This window comes from Nicotiana tabacum, chromosome 23 (genome assembly GCF_000715075.1).
Source record: "Nicotiana tabacum cultivar K326 chromosome 23, ASM71507v2, whole genome shotgun sequence".
Lineage (NCBI taxonomy): Eukaryota > Viridiplantae > Streptophyta > Magnoliopsida > Solanales > Solanaceae > Nicotiana > Nicotiana tabacum.
Genome location: NC_134102.1, coordinates 69,931,250 through 69,948,290, shown reverse-complemented (window position 1 = coordinate 69,948,290; position 17,041 = coordinate 69,931,250). Strand labels below are relative to the sequence as shown.

Below are 17,041 nucleotides of genomic sequence, written 5' to 3'. Positions count from 1 at the left end.
CCGAGCATACATGTTTTTGTTGGAATGTCAAGAATAAGAATGTTACTTCCAGTTGGATTGCAAAGAAATATATGGATAGAATCAAATCAAACAGAGATTGGAAGACAACAAAATTCAGAGATGAAGTAAGCAGAGCGCTGGGAGTAGACGCATCTTTATGTCAAGCAAGAAAAGCTAAAAAGAAGGCTATTTCTTTGATTGATGATAACTTAAATGACCAATTTAGCTTGTTGTGGAATTATATTAATGAGATCGTGCGTTCTAATCCTGGAATATCAATTTATATGGAGTTAACACCAAATGAGACCCCTAACAATCCGTCTAGATTCCAAAGATTATACATTTATTTTGTAGCATGTAAAGAGGGCTTTAAGGCAGGTTGTAGGAAGTTTGTTGGTGTTGATGGTTGCTGGTTGAAAGATTCTATATATGAAGCATTGCTGGTTGAAAGATTCTATATATGAAGCATAATTGCTTGATGTTGTTGGTTTGGATGGCAATAACAATATCTTTCCTATAGCCTATGCCATTGTGGAAAAGGAGTGCAAGGATACATGGCAATAATTTTTGAATGATTTGATGATTGATATTGAAATAAAAGAGCAATATCTCTGGACATTCATGTCAGATAAGCAAAAAGGCCTTCTTGAAGCTTTTGAGGAAGTGTTACCAAATGTTTCTCACAGGTTTTGTGCGGGACACTTGCACAATAATTTCAAAAATGCTGGGTTCCTGGTCATACGTTAAAAGGTGCTTTTTGGGAAGCGGCTAGAGCAACAACTGTTGAAGCGTTTAATATATGTATGTTGAAGACACTTGAATTGAATAAAGAAGCGCACAAATGGCTTTCTACTAAGTTACCTAGTGAATGGTCCAGATCTCACTTCTCACCACTTTCTAAGTGCGATATGCTGTTAAATAATATGTGTGAGATCTTCAATTAGTTTGATTCTTGATGCTAGAGATAAACCCATTATTAAACTTTTGGAGACCATAAAACATATATTCATGGCTAGAATTGCAACCAACAGGGATAAATCTAAAAAATGGGCTTCAGGTAATATTTGTCCAACTATAAAAAAGAAATTGCATAGAAACATGAAGGGAACTTCTGGTTATATTCCTCGAAAAGCCGACTCATGGAATTATGAGATCCTAGGGTCTACTGATATTGACACTTGTACTGTGGACTTTTATAACAAGATATATAGCGGTAGAAAATGAAAATTATCAGGGATACCTTACAAACATGCTATTTGTGCTATATGGATGAAAAAAAGATGAGATTGTAGACTATGTTCACGACTGCTACAAGGTTGAGACATACAGGAAAGCATATACAACCATATTCCCTACGAATGGGCAAGATTTATGGCCTAAATCACCTAATCCTAAACTATTGCCACCTTCTTATTTGAAAAAGAAGAAAGGAAAGAAACAGAGATTAAGAAAGAAAGAAGTGAATGATCTTGGAGCCTCGAGGACTAGGATAAAAAGAAAATAAAAATCAGTTGATTGTAGCAAGTGTGGTAGACCTAGCCACAACAAAAGAACTTGCTCTTTATATAATGTTGTTGAACCAGAACCAACAAACTACACTTCATTTTTGAACTCTATTATGGTTGAGAACACAACAAATTGGACGCAAGAATCTGTCTCTTTTCGTGACAAACTTCCGGTGAGATGCATATATCAATAATGTTTGTCTTATTTCATTGTAATGAAATTCATCTATCTTAAGGTCCTCTTATTCCTTTTTCAGTTTAGAAGAGGCCAGTAGCATGAATGTGCCAAATTGCATAGCATCGTAGATGTGACAGTCATTTCCATTTTGTTCATTTTGTAATGACAGGATTTATTTTGGAATGACGCAAGTTCATTTTGTAATGTGATGACTTCTAAGCGAATTAAGTTCATTTCGTATGAGTCAATTATGAAATTTTCCGACTTTAATTATTTACAAGTTTCAACTTTTGGCATTTGGTATTTCTGTAATTAGTTTTCTCCATTTTGTACTTAATTTTTAATTTCTGCACCATAATTTATTGCAATCTGCACTAATTCTGCATTATGTGCATATTTTTTAGTTTTTGCATACATTTCAATTCCTGTTCTATAATTATCTAGATTCTGCACTTACATTTCATACTTTTAAGATTTTACTGGGTTGTTGTTGTTGTTGTTGCACTTACATTTCAAATTCTACACTTAAATTTTAGTTTCAGCACACTGCACTATATTTTTCTTGATTCTGCACTTATATTTTAGTTTCCGCACACCAAAATCTGCATTTTCATTAATTTCTGCATACATTTTTCAATTTCTACACACCAAAACTGCACATTATTAAGTTTCCGCATACCAAAATCTGCATATTGTTCAGTTTTTGCACGCGATTCACGAGAAAGAGATCGGAGAAAATCAAAGACGAAAAAAGATGCAACACACTTTTATTAAGAATGAAGAGCTCGCTGGACTTGGAGGCTCTCCCTTCTGGGAAAAAGAAAAAGTCACGTGAGAATATTAGAATCTGTTAAATATGGATGAAAATTTAATAGAGGGATATTTTTGGTCAACTTTTGGTAAACTTAAAGGATATTTTAGGTTAAGTGAAACATTATAAGGATGTAGTGAAAGTTGGGGTGAAACAAGAGGGATGATTTTGGTCAAGTGACAACCTACTTGTGTTTTTAGAATTAGATTTATCATTTTTCATCATAATATATTGTTGTGTAATTTTTGTTACAAAAATTAATTTTATGACTGTAGTACATTATATTGAACGATGATTGACCAGCTAATCATATGATATTTAAATACTTCACCTAGTACTGCTCCCAAACTCCACCTGGATCTACTGGTAGACTAGCTAAGGAACCGAGTTGAAATATCCTGTTAGCTAACTTGAATTTTTTGTGCGTTAATACCTTCCCTAAAGATCACAATTGTCCTGAAGATGGTTAAATACATATTTAGATTGAGGAACATATCTGTTCTGATTTTGCTATGAAACCATTAGTAAACGATCTGAACTGAATGAAGTTCAATAGACCATGATAATATTTATGTACTCTTAATCTATTATAAAATACTGTTGTAATTCTATGCGGAGTTTGAAGCTGTTCTTGTTTGTTTTGACTGCCTAAGTAATAACTAATCTAAACTACAATAACAACAATAATAAACTCACTATACAACCTTATGAAGATAGAAGAGCTATTTTTAATATAGACCATTGGCCCAAGGAAAGATGAAAGGAAGTAGTAATAACAATCAGTGACAACAACAAGATACGATGATAAAGGAACTGAAGCGAAAGGAACAATATGTAGTAATAAAAATTGAAGTATAAGAAAATACGAGAAGGAATAGAAAAGAGGTACACTCGCCTACCTACGAACTTTTACTCTAATTCTCGACCTCCACACCCTCCTATCAAAGATTATGTCCTCAGTAAGGTGACGCTGCGTCATGTTCTGCCTAATCACCTCTCCCCTTTTTATTTCTTAGGCCTAACTCTATCTCTCACAAATCCTCATGGCCAACCTCTCGTACCTCCTCACTAGGCATCTGCACATCTCATCCTCGCATGCTTGTATCATCTCAGCCTCACTTCTCGCATCTTATCCACCACGTTAGCTACTCCTACCTTATCATGTATACTTCACTCCTAATCTTATCTCTCCTAGTATGCTCATACATTCATCTCAACATCCTTATTTCTAATGCCTTCATTTTCTAGACATAAAAGTTATTGACCGGCCAAAGCTCCACCCATACAACATAGTCAGCCTGACCATCACTCTGTAGAACTTATTTTTTAAGTCTGTGGCATATTCTTATCACATAAAAAACCGGATGTGAACCTCTATTTTATCCATTCCACTCTAACACAATGTGTGATATCCTTGTCAATCTTCCCATTGCCATGGATTATGAAACTAAGGTACTTAAAACTTCTTCTCTTGGGAATGACTTTTGAATCATGACGCGGACACGGGACGTAAGGAGTAACTAAGCTCCTTGCTCAATAATACTAATATGGCTTTATTAAAGCCAAAAAGACCTGCATCTGTCTCTAGATATTTTGTGGTTCATGAATCCTAAAAAGGGATTCTAGCTTTCTAGTAGTTTTGCTATTTATTTTTGTTAATCTTCTTTCACTTAGTGTGGTGAAAAACGGGCGAAGGACCAATATTATAAACAACCAACCATCTTGCGATGAAAATCAAAGGAGCATGAAGTAATGATGAATGAGCATCAATCAATGAAGTTAATAAACTAAGCATTAATTTGTGTTGTAACAAATTAAAGAAGACCATTTGTTGTTATTAATTCAACTCCAAGAAAATACTCATATGTCCCAAGTCTTTTATGTGAAACTCAGTCACATGGCATTAATAAAGGACAATTCTTAGCCTTGTGCTAAACACTGCAGTATGATCAATGTAAACAAGTAGAACCAAGATATTTGATTCCTTTAGATATAAAATATATTATGGTCTGAGGATGATTGCTTAAGGCCAAGATCTTAATGGAAATTAGCCGATTGATGATAACAAGTTCTCGGGATGGTTTCAGTCCATATATAGCACGATTAAGCTAACATACATGATGCAGATAGTCAAGATGTAAACTACCTCATTGAGAAGGAAATTCATTGGTCTGATAGCATATTGAGACTAAAGAGGTCTAATACTTCATACTCAAAAATATAAGGAAATCTTACGTAAATGTCCCAAATAAGTCTAAATAAGTCCTAACTTTGTGTATGTTATTCGCTGACGACATAATTCTGATTGATGAGACGCGAGACGGTGTTAACGAAATGTTGGAGATTTGGAGACATGCCCTTGATTCTAAGGGTTTCAAGTTGAACAGGACTAAGACAGAATACCTGGTGCAAGTTCAGCGCCGAGTCGAGGGAAGTGAGCATGGACGTGAGGCTTGGATCACAGGTCATCCCCAAGAGAAGTAGTTTTAAGTACCTTCAGTCGATTATTTAGGGGGGACGGAGAGATCGACGAGGATGTCACACACCATATAGGGGTGGGGTGGATGAAATGGAGGTTATCATCTGGAGTCATGTGTTACAAGAAAGTGTCACTGATACTCAAAGGTAAGTTTTATAGAGCGGTGATTAGACCAGCCATATTGTATGGGGCTGAGTGTTGGCCGGTTAAGAACTCTCATATCCAAAAGATGAAAGTGGCAAAAATGAAGATGTTGAGGTGGATTGCGGGCATAGTAGGATGGATAATATTACTAATATTTTATGAATTGAATAATTTTTATAATAAACTACTTATAAATGGACATAGTTGATAGTTTCGTCTACTAAATTAACTTGCAAAGCCAGAGGGGACAGTGTTTACACATGCAATGAACGATGAATGTACGGCTAAAAAATGAGTTTTTGACTAAAATTATCCCTTATCTATGGTAATGGGTTCATTTTTGTCCTTCAAATATAACCCAGAGCATCTTTAATCCTCTAACTTTGCTAAAGTAGAGCATTTTTGGTCTCAATAACAGAACCAACTTAAAAACTAACAGAAATGGCAAATTTTCTAACGGTGACTACCTTAAGCTTCTCAAATGATTTCTTTGTGGTTTCTGTAAATTTGATTAGTTCAAAATAGTGACAACCCCACCTTTACCCAAAGAGTATTTAATGTAGAAAACATATCTTTTTAAATTAACTATCATAGATAGAGAATTCAACTAACAATGCTCTCCTTCTTTCTTGATTGAGGCACGTTTTCTTTTCTTCTTGCTTCTTCATTTCTTAGGTCAAAATAACTTATAATTAATGTGCATGACTTATTAGAATCAATAGTGCAAACCATTATTTTTTCGGTTTACAAAGTTAGTTTAAACTTTATATGCTTAATCATCTCCACTTACTCGACACATCAAAAGCAAAAGTAAAACCCAAACCAAAATAAAGATTCATTGAACTCAACTCCTTCGTAGAGAAATATGTTTAAGTTTTTAAGAAATATGTTATAATAGCCCTTTACATCAGTTAAACCAAAATGAAGAGTTTACTAAAATCAACTCTTTTACGCCAGTCTTTTAGCGACAAAAAATAACTCTTTCATGCGCATCAAGCTATCCCAACCATCTGCTAGGCGTATCAACCTATCCATATAGTCTTCAACAGCAATCCCAACTCTTTTTCACCAATCTTCAGCAGCAAAAAATAACCTCCAACGGCAACAACCAATCCTTTTAAGCAGAAACTTACATATCAAAAAATATATCTCCAGTCACTCTACTTTCTTGAGTTGCTTTCATATAGTCCTGGCTGCCAGACCTTCTTCTTACCTACAATAAAAATAAAATTATCGTTACTGTATTATTAATATAATTAAATAAAGTGATATGTGTAATAAACTCATACCTGAAGCTTTACATGAGCAGAAGATGCAGTAGGAAATGAGGATTCTTGTCGCACCGTCTCATCATCATGAGAATCTAGATACACACGATTTAACTTGCAGGTTCTTTTGTTATGACATGGATTATGGCATAAGCTACAATCCAATTTTGTTTGCTTCCTTTTCATTTTTTGTCTACTTGCTCCAACTTCATCAGACTCTTTTTTGCGAAGCTTTTGTTTTCTTCCTTTGGTACTTTATCTTTCCAATCGTGGAGGCAAAAGAGGAACGTTATTCGACTTAGGCCACATCTCTTGACCATTCATAGGTAGAATAGAAAAGGCATAGATCATTCTATAAGTTTCTACCTTATAACAATCATCCACATATGAATTAATGTCATCATGTTTAGCCCAAATCGCGGCAATGGCATGCTTGCAAGAAATTCCTGTTAGATCCCATTTCCTACAGCTACATTTTCTATTTAGCAAATCCACATCCCAGTTGTTCATTATGCTTGCTCCTATTATCTCATAATTCCATTCATTTGACTTCCTGGTAATAAATTCAGCTGCTTTAGCTTGATTTTTGTGCAATACATTCTTAATCCTAGGGCAAATATCACCATCATTCCACTTGGTACCTTTATCCCTATTTGCTTGCATCCTTGTCATAAGGTGATACCTTAACTTCTCCAATAGAGTGATAATCAGCTTATCTCTAGCCTCAATGATCATACTATTAAAACATTCACACATATTATTGAGTAAGGTATCGTATTTCACAGTTTCAAAAAAGTGAGATTTAGACCATTCAGTAGGCGACTTCTTCTTGAGCCAATGAACAGCTTCTGAATCTATATCAAAGATGTCAACCATGCAATCCTCAAACCACTTTACTGTTGTAGCCTTTGCAGCCTTCCAAAGGGCATTCCTGAGTGAAATACTACTGAATCCGGTCCTCTTGAAGTTATTATGGAGGTGTCTCACACAAAATAAATGACTAACATATGGCAATACCTCATTGAACGCTTTAATCAAACCCTTTTGCTTGTCTGACATGAAGGTCCAAGTACCATAGTTATCAATGTCTAAGTCAAGCTTCAAATAATTCAAAAACCATTCCCACGATTCCTTTCTTTCCTTCTCTACAATTGCATATGCTATCGGAAAGATATTGTTATTCGGATCAAGCCCAACAGCAGTTAACAATTGAGTCCCATATATTGGACCCTTAAGCCAACAACCATCCACCCCAATTATTCTTCTACAACCGCTCTTGAACCCCTCTTTACAACTACTAAAACAAATATAGATTCTTTGGAATCTCTTAGGCTTGTCGGGCACCTCATTTTCAACAAACTTCATATAGACTGATGTATTTGGATTTGTCCTCCTAATTTCATTGCAATAGTTCCACAATACCTTGTATTGAGCATTAATATCTCCATCAATCAGTGCAAGTGCTTTTTTCTTTGCCCTTCTGCATTGTGATAATGTCACTTGAACTCTTAGTTCCACACTAACGTGATCTCTGAATGCACCGATTGCCCAAGACCCATTTGAGCTTATGGCCTTAAGATATCTTTGTGCAATATAAGAAGATGTGATTGCTTTGTTACGGTGATTCCAAATCTTACAATCATGAGTGGGATTGTATGTTCTGATCTGAAATGTTCTATCTCGATGCATTCTTGATGCTAGAATCTCCCATTTGCAATCTAGATGACCACAATTTGCTTTAACTCTTGAGTTATCATTCTTACACCACTTAATGTACTTTCCTTCATTAACTTCATGAGTTATTACAGAATATTTGAACTCATGCTTATTTTCAAATGTCAATTCTAATGCCAACACTGGTTTATCCCCGTCTGTTTTAGGATTGAACATCGGAAAGTTGAAACTCTCACTGTCAGAGTCACAATCTAAACTCTTTGTATCATCCGAGTCAACACAATCTATATCACCTTCTTCAGCAGCCATTTTTTTCTTAACTTCTTCACTAACTTCATGTCTATGATTCACATTTTCATTATACTCTGAAAAATCATTTTCTGAGTCTTCAAATTCATCATCAGTCAAAGAATGCTCGCTATTTACTTCTTTCTCTTGTTCTGCTCCACTAACTTCATTAGTATGTATAGTTTTTCCAATATATGAATCAAGATGTTCAAAGTACACTTCAACCATCTTATGATCTGGAATATTTTTGGATATAGGAGTAGCTTCTACATCAGTAGAAACAAGTGCATTCCATTCCCGTACCTCCCGCACTTGTGCCAAAAAGTAACAGAATCTCTCTCATAACCACATAGTTCTGTCATGGATTTGAATTGCGACAGATTCAACTCCGTATAGTTAACATAATCAATAAAATCTACACGTCCCCCAAGGTAATATCTGCTAGGTTGATGCTTCATCGTACCACCATGTGTTACTTTTACACTGAAAAAAAAGCTTCATATGCAGGGTCTGCTAAAAAAACTTATGTTAAGGCTATATGATAAGAGCTAATTGAAGTTGTCATGTGTTATATAATAATCATTAGATAAACTAAAGAATTAGAAATTGAATCAACATACAGTAAAAAAAATAATTCACAATTTCTTCAGTTTGATGAAAATCTAAACGGTATTTCTTGCTAAAATCTTACCATAATTGGGTATTTCACTACCATGCCATCTAATAATCATTGCTGGAGATCAATAAATAAGCTTCTTCACTTTGAGTCATCTTCTTGTTTCAGTCATCAAAGCTTTTTTGAGAGGCTAGGGTTTTTGGTAATGGGTAGATCTGCGGATGGAGTTGGGAAAAAGTGCAAATGGAATTGGTCATCTTTTACTAGTGGGTTTAGTATTTTATAAAGTGACGTGAGTGTCACATGGGTTAGCACCGTTAGTCTTTAAGTTGGTTCTGTTAGTAAGACAAAAAATGCTCTACTTTAGCAAAGTTAAAGGATTAAAGATGCTCTGGGTTATATTTGAAGGACAGAAATGAACCTACTCCCATAGATAAGGGATAATTTTAGTCAAAAACTCGCTAAAAAACAGTAAATATAGTTTACTTCCATGAGATTGAATCGGTAAAAAATATCCTTCTTGATTTATTCAATCACATCTCACCTAATCCAAATGGCTTTCACTTAGGGTGTGTTTGGTACGAAAAAAATATTTTCTAATTTTCTTATCTTTGGCTGGTTTAAATATTTTAAAAAATATTTTCCTTATGAACTTATTCTTTCCTACTAAAAGGAAGAAAATTATTTTTCAAAACTCTTTCTCAATCTTCCCCAACTTATTTTTCACCCCACCCCCACACCCTAACATTCCCACGACCACCCTGCCCCCTAAACTCGGACCTACCACCCTCCCATATCTTTATCCATTTCGTCTTATATAGATTTTGCCTAAATTATATATTTTTCAAAATATTTTCTACTACTTAACCAAACACCAGAAAATACGCAAGAAAATCACCTATTTTCCAAGGAAAATAGTACCAAACACACCCTTATTTTCCTTCTTGATGTATTCAACCACATCTCACTTCTAATCCAAATGGCTCTCACCCATTTCCCAACTGAGAGAAGATCTCCTTCCAACCAACTATACGTGCAATTTTACTGCAAATTATTTATTTTTTCCAAAGCTATATCTTCTCTAATGAAATTCCTTGTGCTTTTTCTTTTATTTTTTCAATCCCGATTTTGTTGTGATTTTTATGGAAACTCATTGGTGCCTCTTTGATTTTACTTCAGTACTCCAAATTAAGCCTTTTTCCTTTCTAGAGGGCTACCATGAAAAATAAGTCAAACAAAATGGAGAATGAAATAAAAGTTTCCTTGAGGGATCAATCTCTCTATAAACTAAATCACATGATTTGCAACCAAATATTGAAACCACAAAGTAATCATCATCTAAACACCAGCAGAAAGACTGGTAAAAATACATTTATTTTTGACAACGAACACGGGCAACATTTGAAGACAACTTGTTTTTTCTTAAAACATCGTTGAAAATTGAAAATCAACCACAGACATGGAACAACTCAATGTTCCAGCAACATGAAGGTTACATAAAGCTCATACAAGCAGATGACGCGTTAGTACTAGCATGTCGGTTCATCTGCATAGCACCAGACTGCTGAGTTTTTACAGCGGCAGCTCCCTCAAGCATCTACAGCCAAGAAAAAACCAAATGATATCAATAAGCTTGCTGTAAAAGACTAAACCAGTAGGATGGGAGAAGCTATTTTTCCAAGGATGTCAATTTTCACCATTCGGGGAGCAAGCACTTCTTGAAGAGAAGTCAGAAGGAGCCATTGGAATGGATATAGAGAGCTGTGTAGTGGAGAAATTGTTTTTGTTCGATTCCTCATCATCAAGGTTGGACCACGATTCTTTAGCAGTGGGCCATTCGTTAAAGAAAGGGCGCATTGACTGCTGCTCCTGCTTTACTGTTCCAGGTGAATCAATTTCACTGCCAAAGAAGCAATGCTGGTGTCGTCGTTTTGAAATTGTTGAATCAATCATTGGCTCAAGTAGATTAGGTAGATGCATCTGCTGTGAGCTACCCAGCAACTGAGAATCATTTTTTGGTCTCGCCGTGGGGCTTGAAGAAACTTGAGAAGGCAATACCCATGTGCTGTCCATGGTGGTCCCCATCCCTAAATTTCTGACAGTTGCAGAAGTTTCTGAAGATAAATTATGCTCATCAGCATCAGGAGCAATTCCATGGAGATACCTGTGATACATTTTGGCATTAGATGAAACTGGATGTTACAACACTTATTTCTCCAAAGGCAATACAAGCTGACTGCAGCCAAGAATAGTATTAGTAAAGGGACAAAGGCAAACTACCCAAACAATTACACATTTAATCAGAATAAGGGCATGAGAAGAGTAAACGGAGCTTCTTCAAATTGCCAAGATTTTTGTTGTCAACTTCCTTATAGGGTGGATCAAAAGAACCCACCCCCCCCAAAAAAAAAAAAAAGAAACCCCACAAGAAAAGAAAGAAGAATGCACTCAGAAATAAAGATAAGGCAGGAGTGACATAAACACAAAGGGAGCTGATGCACAGTAAGCACGGGATATGCATCCTTCAGCACCATATGCTATTAGTCGGAATATGGCAGACTACTGTTGGTGTAAACTGTAAAGTAATCACCATTTAAAACTGAGTTGTCATTCTCCAAATCATTAGAGATGAGTCCTGTGAAAAATACAAGATTATCGTCGTAGTTCAAAACACTTCCAACCTTCCATCACTGAGCTCGGCAGTTTCATGCTAATAAACACATACTCTGCCTAGATGGAACTAGCTTATGACTTGATAAGTAACTGGAAAATACTTTATCCTTCTTGTTTTGACATAACATTAGAGTCCATATAGGAGAAGCCTTTGGTCTCTTGCATGCATATATTGATGTTACTCCTCCTTGTAAGTACAACTAAAGGCAAGCATATATGCATTCCAACTTCCAAAAAACTAAACTTAACGTGTTAAAATTGATGTGTTTGAAAATATATTCTATTACCTTCATTGATAACAGCCAATAATCTCGGGCGTATGTTATTTATTGCAACTTCCAGAATGGTCTGAAGATTTCCAAGAATGGAATACAAATGCATATTAAATGTTACTTATAATGGTGTTCAATTATCAGAGACAGAATTTCCAAAGTTGATCGAAATTCAAATCAAAATTTTATTTCCTTTTTGTCTGATAAATATTCCTGCGATTAGGTTATGCAACTCTCTCTGGGATAAGTGCAATTCATTTACAAGAGAAAGAAACAAGGCAAGAAACAATTGCCATTTAGTAGCAAGAAAAGCACATTCAAGGACACAACCCTACAACCGACACCAGCATTCACACGAATGTTATCATGTTGCATGAAATTTGAGCGACGTCACACTCACACAGGCACCTCAAATATCTATACCCACTCAGGATCCAACCATAGATACAGGATCACAACACAACTCTGACCTGAAAATTGACATACCTGAAGGGCCAATGCTACATTTAAAAGGAAAACGTGAGGCTCAATAGCTATTTGTAATTTTCGCCCTCACTATTTATCATCTTGCTTATGATATGACTTGCTGCATCAGAACATAATCAGTCTTTTTGCACCTATTCATGTCAGGACCTTGATAGATAAACAGTTCCAGAGGGAGTAGGAAACAGCTTTTAGAGGTGGATCAATAATAACTTATCAGGCCCTCAAATTTTACGGAACTGGTAGGTCTCAAATTAGCAAAAGTGGAAAGATGAACTGAAGGCTTACAGGCGACAAAAATGGGTCATAAGCAGACAAAAAATGGGCAAAAAACATTGTGCCATGATAATAGTCTCCCAAGTCCTATATGGCATCCTCCTGATGTAAAAGATTTGAGTTCACATTTCTATCTTTTATCAGCAAAATAACAACAACAACAACATACCCAGTATATTTCCACAATGTGTGGTCTGGGATGGGTAATGTGCGACCTTACCCCTACTTTGCGGAGGTAGAGAGGCTGTTTCCGATAAACTTCTATATTTATCAGCCAAAAAAAAAGGACAAAACATAGAATCACTCATTGGAACAAGTAGAGTGTTAGACCACATGATACAGAGCCCAAGATCAAGGCTTGAAGCAACATGTTGGAGTAATTCAGATGACAGATTCAGTTATCAAAGTAATAAAGTTTATATGCCAACTGACGGAAAAACAAATTTAGGCCACAAAGTAGTCGAAGTAACACAAGAACACCAAGACAAGTGTAGCCAAGGAAAAGAAGTCCTAGTGTCCTACTGAAGACAAAAAGGAGGTACCTATAGTCCTTGTTATCTATTCCATAGGACACGAGCTCCATCTGCAACTTTGTTGCACTGCTTCCATAATTCAGTTCTTCTGAATTAGCGACAGAATATAATGGCATGTGCTGGAAACTTCCACAGCTGCTACTTTGGAAACTTCCTCTTGTATTGCTGCTCCCAGTAGTAATGTGCGACATACTAGTCGACAAGGACTGGGAAGCAGATTGAGATTCCACAGGCTTTCTTGAACGGTTGCGACCTCGATGCATGTGCCGCTCACAATATTTGGAGTCAGGATATGCATCTTTCGAGCACCTCCACTTCTTTCCATCAGTCCTTCTACACCTTCCGGGCTCAGGGTCAAACTTCTTTCCGTAATAGGAACAATAGCCCACTGCACATGGAATATACAAACCATTAAGCTCCGAGATAATGTAGTAAAGCCGCACCACTGCCCTCAAGAAGTCCTTTTACGGCAAAAGAAAATATATAGCAAGATCTGATTAGCCACACAGCAATCAGAAATCAATGAAATAGGAGCATACCAAAACACAAAGTTCCCACTACTGGAGCACTTATACATAGGCATCGAAAGTAAGCACATCTGTAAACTATACATGATCTGCGGCGGATTTAAAAACAAAATTTCAACAAATATTATTTTCTGAACCCACAATTTTAAAAGTATAGCGAGTTCAGTCTAAGAGTTTAAGAGATTGAACCATCAAGTTAAAATTCTGGATGTGCCACTGTTCATGATGGTGTACAACTTAAATAAACATCGGATGAGCCCCTAAAAAGGCAAAAACAAGTGTGTTTCTACTACATTGACACAAAGAATAACAAAGCTATAATTCACTAGATGCCAACCCCGACGAAAAAAGTCTCTCCTAGAGCCAAACCATGTATGTACATATTAAATACAAACAAAAAAGTAACAATTGCAAATTCATAACAAGACAGAAAGTAGACAAGAATGCCAAAAAAGGAGCCCTTTTCCAGATCAAAGTGAAGTAACCATCAATTCTTCACGAACATATGAAAAAAAGACAGTGGCAAATGAAGAAGAAAGAAGAAACATACAGCTGGGGTGATGAAAGAACCTAGCAGAGATGGCTTCAAAACTCCGACGAATTGGAACAACGAGGTCCGGTGGAACAGGTAGACCTGCCACCAGGTACTTGTATATCATTGCCTGATGCTCCAGCTCCTGCCATTGCACTGCCGTGAATGGTGGCCGGTAACCATACCCATACCCCCCTCCCCCCACCACTGATGTAGAGGTGCTGCCACTCATCTCCCAACAAAATATTTTACCCACTTTCAACTTTTTTCACTGTCACTAAAAAAGCTGCACCTAGAAATCAACACAAACAGCAGTTAATACACAAACATAAATAAATATACACAGAGGTCAGAGGGAGAGAGAGAGAAATGTTTTCTTTGATATAGAAGCAAAGGTTGTTGAGGTTACCTAAGAGGGGGACAGATCTAGGGTTTGGACAAGCATGGAAGGAGAGAGCAGAGAGAGGAAAAGGCAAAAAAACATACTCTATAAAGTGAAGTGAGATTTAAGTAACTTTAAAGTAGAGTGAATGAAGAGACAAAGTGATAGTAATAGTAATATGGAAGTGCTGGAAATTAATGATGTTCATTAGATTACATACTACTTTGATTACTTAAATGGAGATTTCTCAATGTTGACGTTGTAGTTTAGCAGATGAAGAAACAGAGGGAACGAAGAAGACAAATACTAATAAATTAGATTAATCACACTAGCTCTAGTATTTTCATTGCTTCACATTGTAGTTTATCAGATGAAGAGAAGAGACAGAAGGGAGTTTAATGAATGAAGGTTTAAGAATGGAGTGTTGATGGTTAAGGAAGCATTGGGACATGGGAATAAAGGGTGTGGGGTAGAGTGAATTATGTATATGTCTTGTTGTGGTCCAATGATGTAACCACCCCTTACTCTTTTCTCTTTGGTCATGTGATTGTTATCATGACCCCAAAGATGCAAACTTTGTCCTTAAGATCTCAACAATGACCTACAAAAGATCTTGTTGTTTTTCTTTGAGTAAGGAGGTGAAATATCTTTTCTTTAAGGAATAAGCTCCAAAACAAGAAAGACTAGTTTGGTGGGCTTGTACTTGTACAACATAATTTAATCTCAATGATAAAATTTAAGATTACATTTAGTTGCAACGTGAAATTTACATTATTAATTTTAATCGTTCTAAAACTTTATGTACAATGGTATAAAACTCTAGAAAACCAAACATTACATTAGTTATCAAAAGCTTTATATTAAAAACTTAACATTTTATTAGTTTTACAACAATTAAATTAATAGTATAAATTTTATTATTCGTGCCGATTTGACACGAGATGTAATATGGTATAGGTTTTAATCTCCACAAACAAAATATAAAATATAATAAAATAATTTCCTTAAGATTGTTATAAATCTGTATTGCTGTAATAAACAATTAAACCATTAAACTTTCTGAAATATATAAACAAAACAGAAAGTTAGTAATACTTGTTTAACGAAATAAATTCTGAAAAAATAGTATAGGAATAAATCGAGCCCACTGAATACACAGTGTGTCCTTAAGGGAATTATTCCCCTCAAGCACCCGATGTGCTGGAATATATCCTCCCAGGATAGAACAATTTAACTCACCGGAGTGTTGGTACCCAAAACGCCGATGAACAGCGAGCCACTCGAAAGCTGTAAAACACACTAGATTTTTTGTGCAGAAGAAGATCAGAAAATTTCGTAAGTAATGATTCTGGGATTCAAAGTATATTTATAGAGTTGCTGGCATTGTTTCTGAAAAGGTTTGCAACATTTCAGAAATAGCCATGGCTGTTGGAACAGGCTGTTTGAAAATATTGCGGAAAAACGGATTTAAAATAATCCGGAAAAGAAAACGGGCTTATTCCGGATTGAATTTTTCGTTAATTATTTATTTATTTAATTAATTATTAAAAAAAAATTGTCCAAAAAGATTAATCAATCAATCGATCTTTGACCAAATCCAAATCCAAATCCAAATCCGAAACCAAAACCGAAGCCGAAGCCGGATTGAATTTTTCGTTAATTATTTAATTAATTAATTAAATAATTGAAAGGAATTTTGTCCAAAAAAATTAATCAATCAATCGATCTTTGACCGAATCCGAATCTGAATCCGAAGCCGAATCCGAATTGAATTTTTCGTTAATTATTAATTAATTAAATAATTGAAAGGAATTTTGTCCAAAAATATTAATCAGTCAATCGATCTTTGACTGAAGCCGAGCGAGCGACGGCGGCGCGAGGCTTGCCTTCTTCTTAACTCTTTAAGAGTTAGAAGAAGAGCAATTATATATATACCCATCAAAAGCTTTTTCTTCCTCCAATATGGGACAACGTCCCTTTGCCAAGGAGGAAAACTCAAATATTTCATTTTTCCTCCATTTCTCATTCACCCTCTTTAAGCTACACAAGCTTAAAATTCCAACAAAAGGTTCTTAGAATAAACAATTACTGCATAACAATCTTTGTATTATTAATATATAACCATTAATTTAATATATTCCTTGCATAACTAGTTTGTTGTACGAAGATTGTATTCAAACAAGAATATTGCAATCAGTGAGGAATTAGCTCATACGGATACTTGTGTTAATTAGTTAGCTTTATCAATAATTACTAATACTATATAAACCTCCAAGGTTAGGAATAAATGAATTGATTTAGATATAAGTTTGATTTCCATTGTGTCGTTCCTAGTTAATTTAATAATTAAGAGATGACAAGTTAAATTATAGTGTTAGATTAAATCGCGGGGCGAGAACA

At 35.5% G+C, this 17,041-nt stretch overlaps 2 protein-coding genes across 4 annotated transcripts; both read right to left on the bottom strand.

Moving 5' to 3' along the window:
* Positions 1-6,640: 6,640 nt before the first annotated feature.
* Positions 6,641-8,575, bottom strand: LOC107802797 (uncharacterized). Its single transcript, XM_016626368.2, has one exon. It carries the CDS (start codon positions 8,573-8,575, stop codon positions 6,641-6,643), a length of 1,935 nt encoding a protein of 644 aa, XP_016481854.1.
* A 1,719-nt stretch (positions 8,576-10,294) lies between these two features.
* Positions 10,295-14,881, bottom strand: LOC107802800 (growth-regulating factor 4-like). Of its 3 annotated transcripts, none has more exons than XM_016626373.2 (4): positions 14,278-14,881; positions 13,210-13,588; positions 10,661-11,127; positions 10,295-10,560 (listed from the first exon to the last, which is right to left on the bottom strand). In XM_016626373.2, the coding sequence occupies exons 1-4, from the start codon at positions 14,489-14,491 to the stop codon at positions 10,553-10,555; spliced, it is 1,068 nt and encodes a 355-aa protein (XP_016481859.1). In that variant the 5' UTR covers positions 14,492-14,881; the 3' UTR covers positions 10,295-10,552. The 3 variants fall into 3 exon arrangements, with proteins under 3 accessions (XP_016481859.1, XP_016481858.1, XP_016481857.1); XM_016626372.2 differs by having other exon boundaries at positions 10,295-11,127; positions 14,278-14,551; positions 14,669-14,881; XM_016626371.2 differs by having other exon boundaries at positions 10,295-11,127.
* Positions 14,882-17,041: the final 2,160 nt, after the last annotated feature.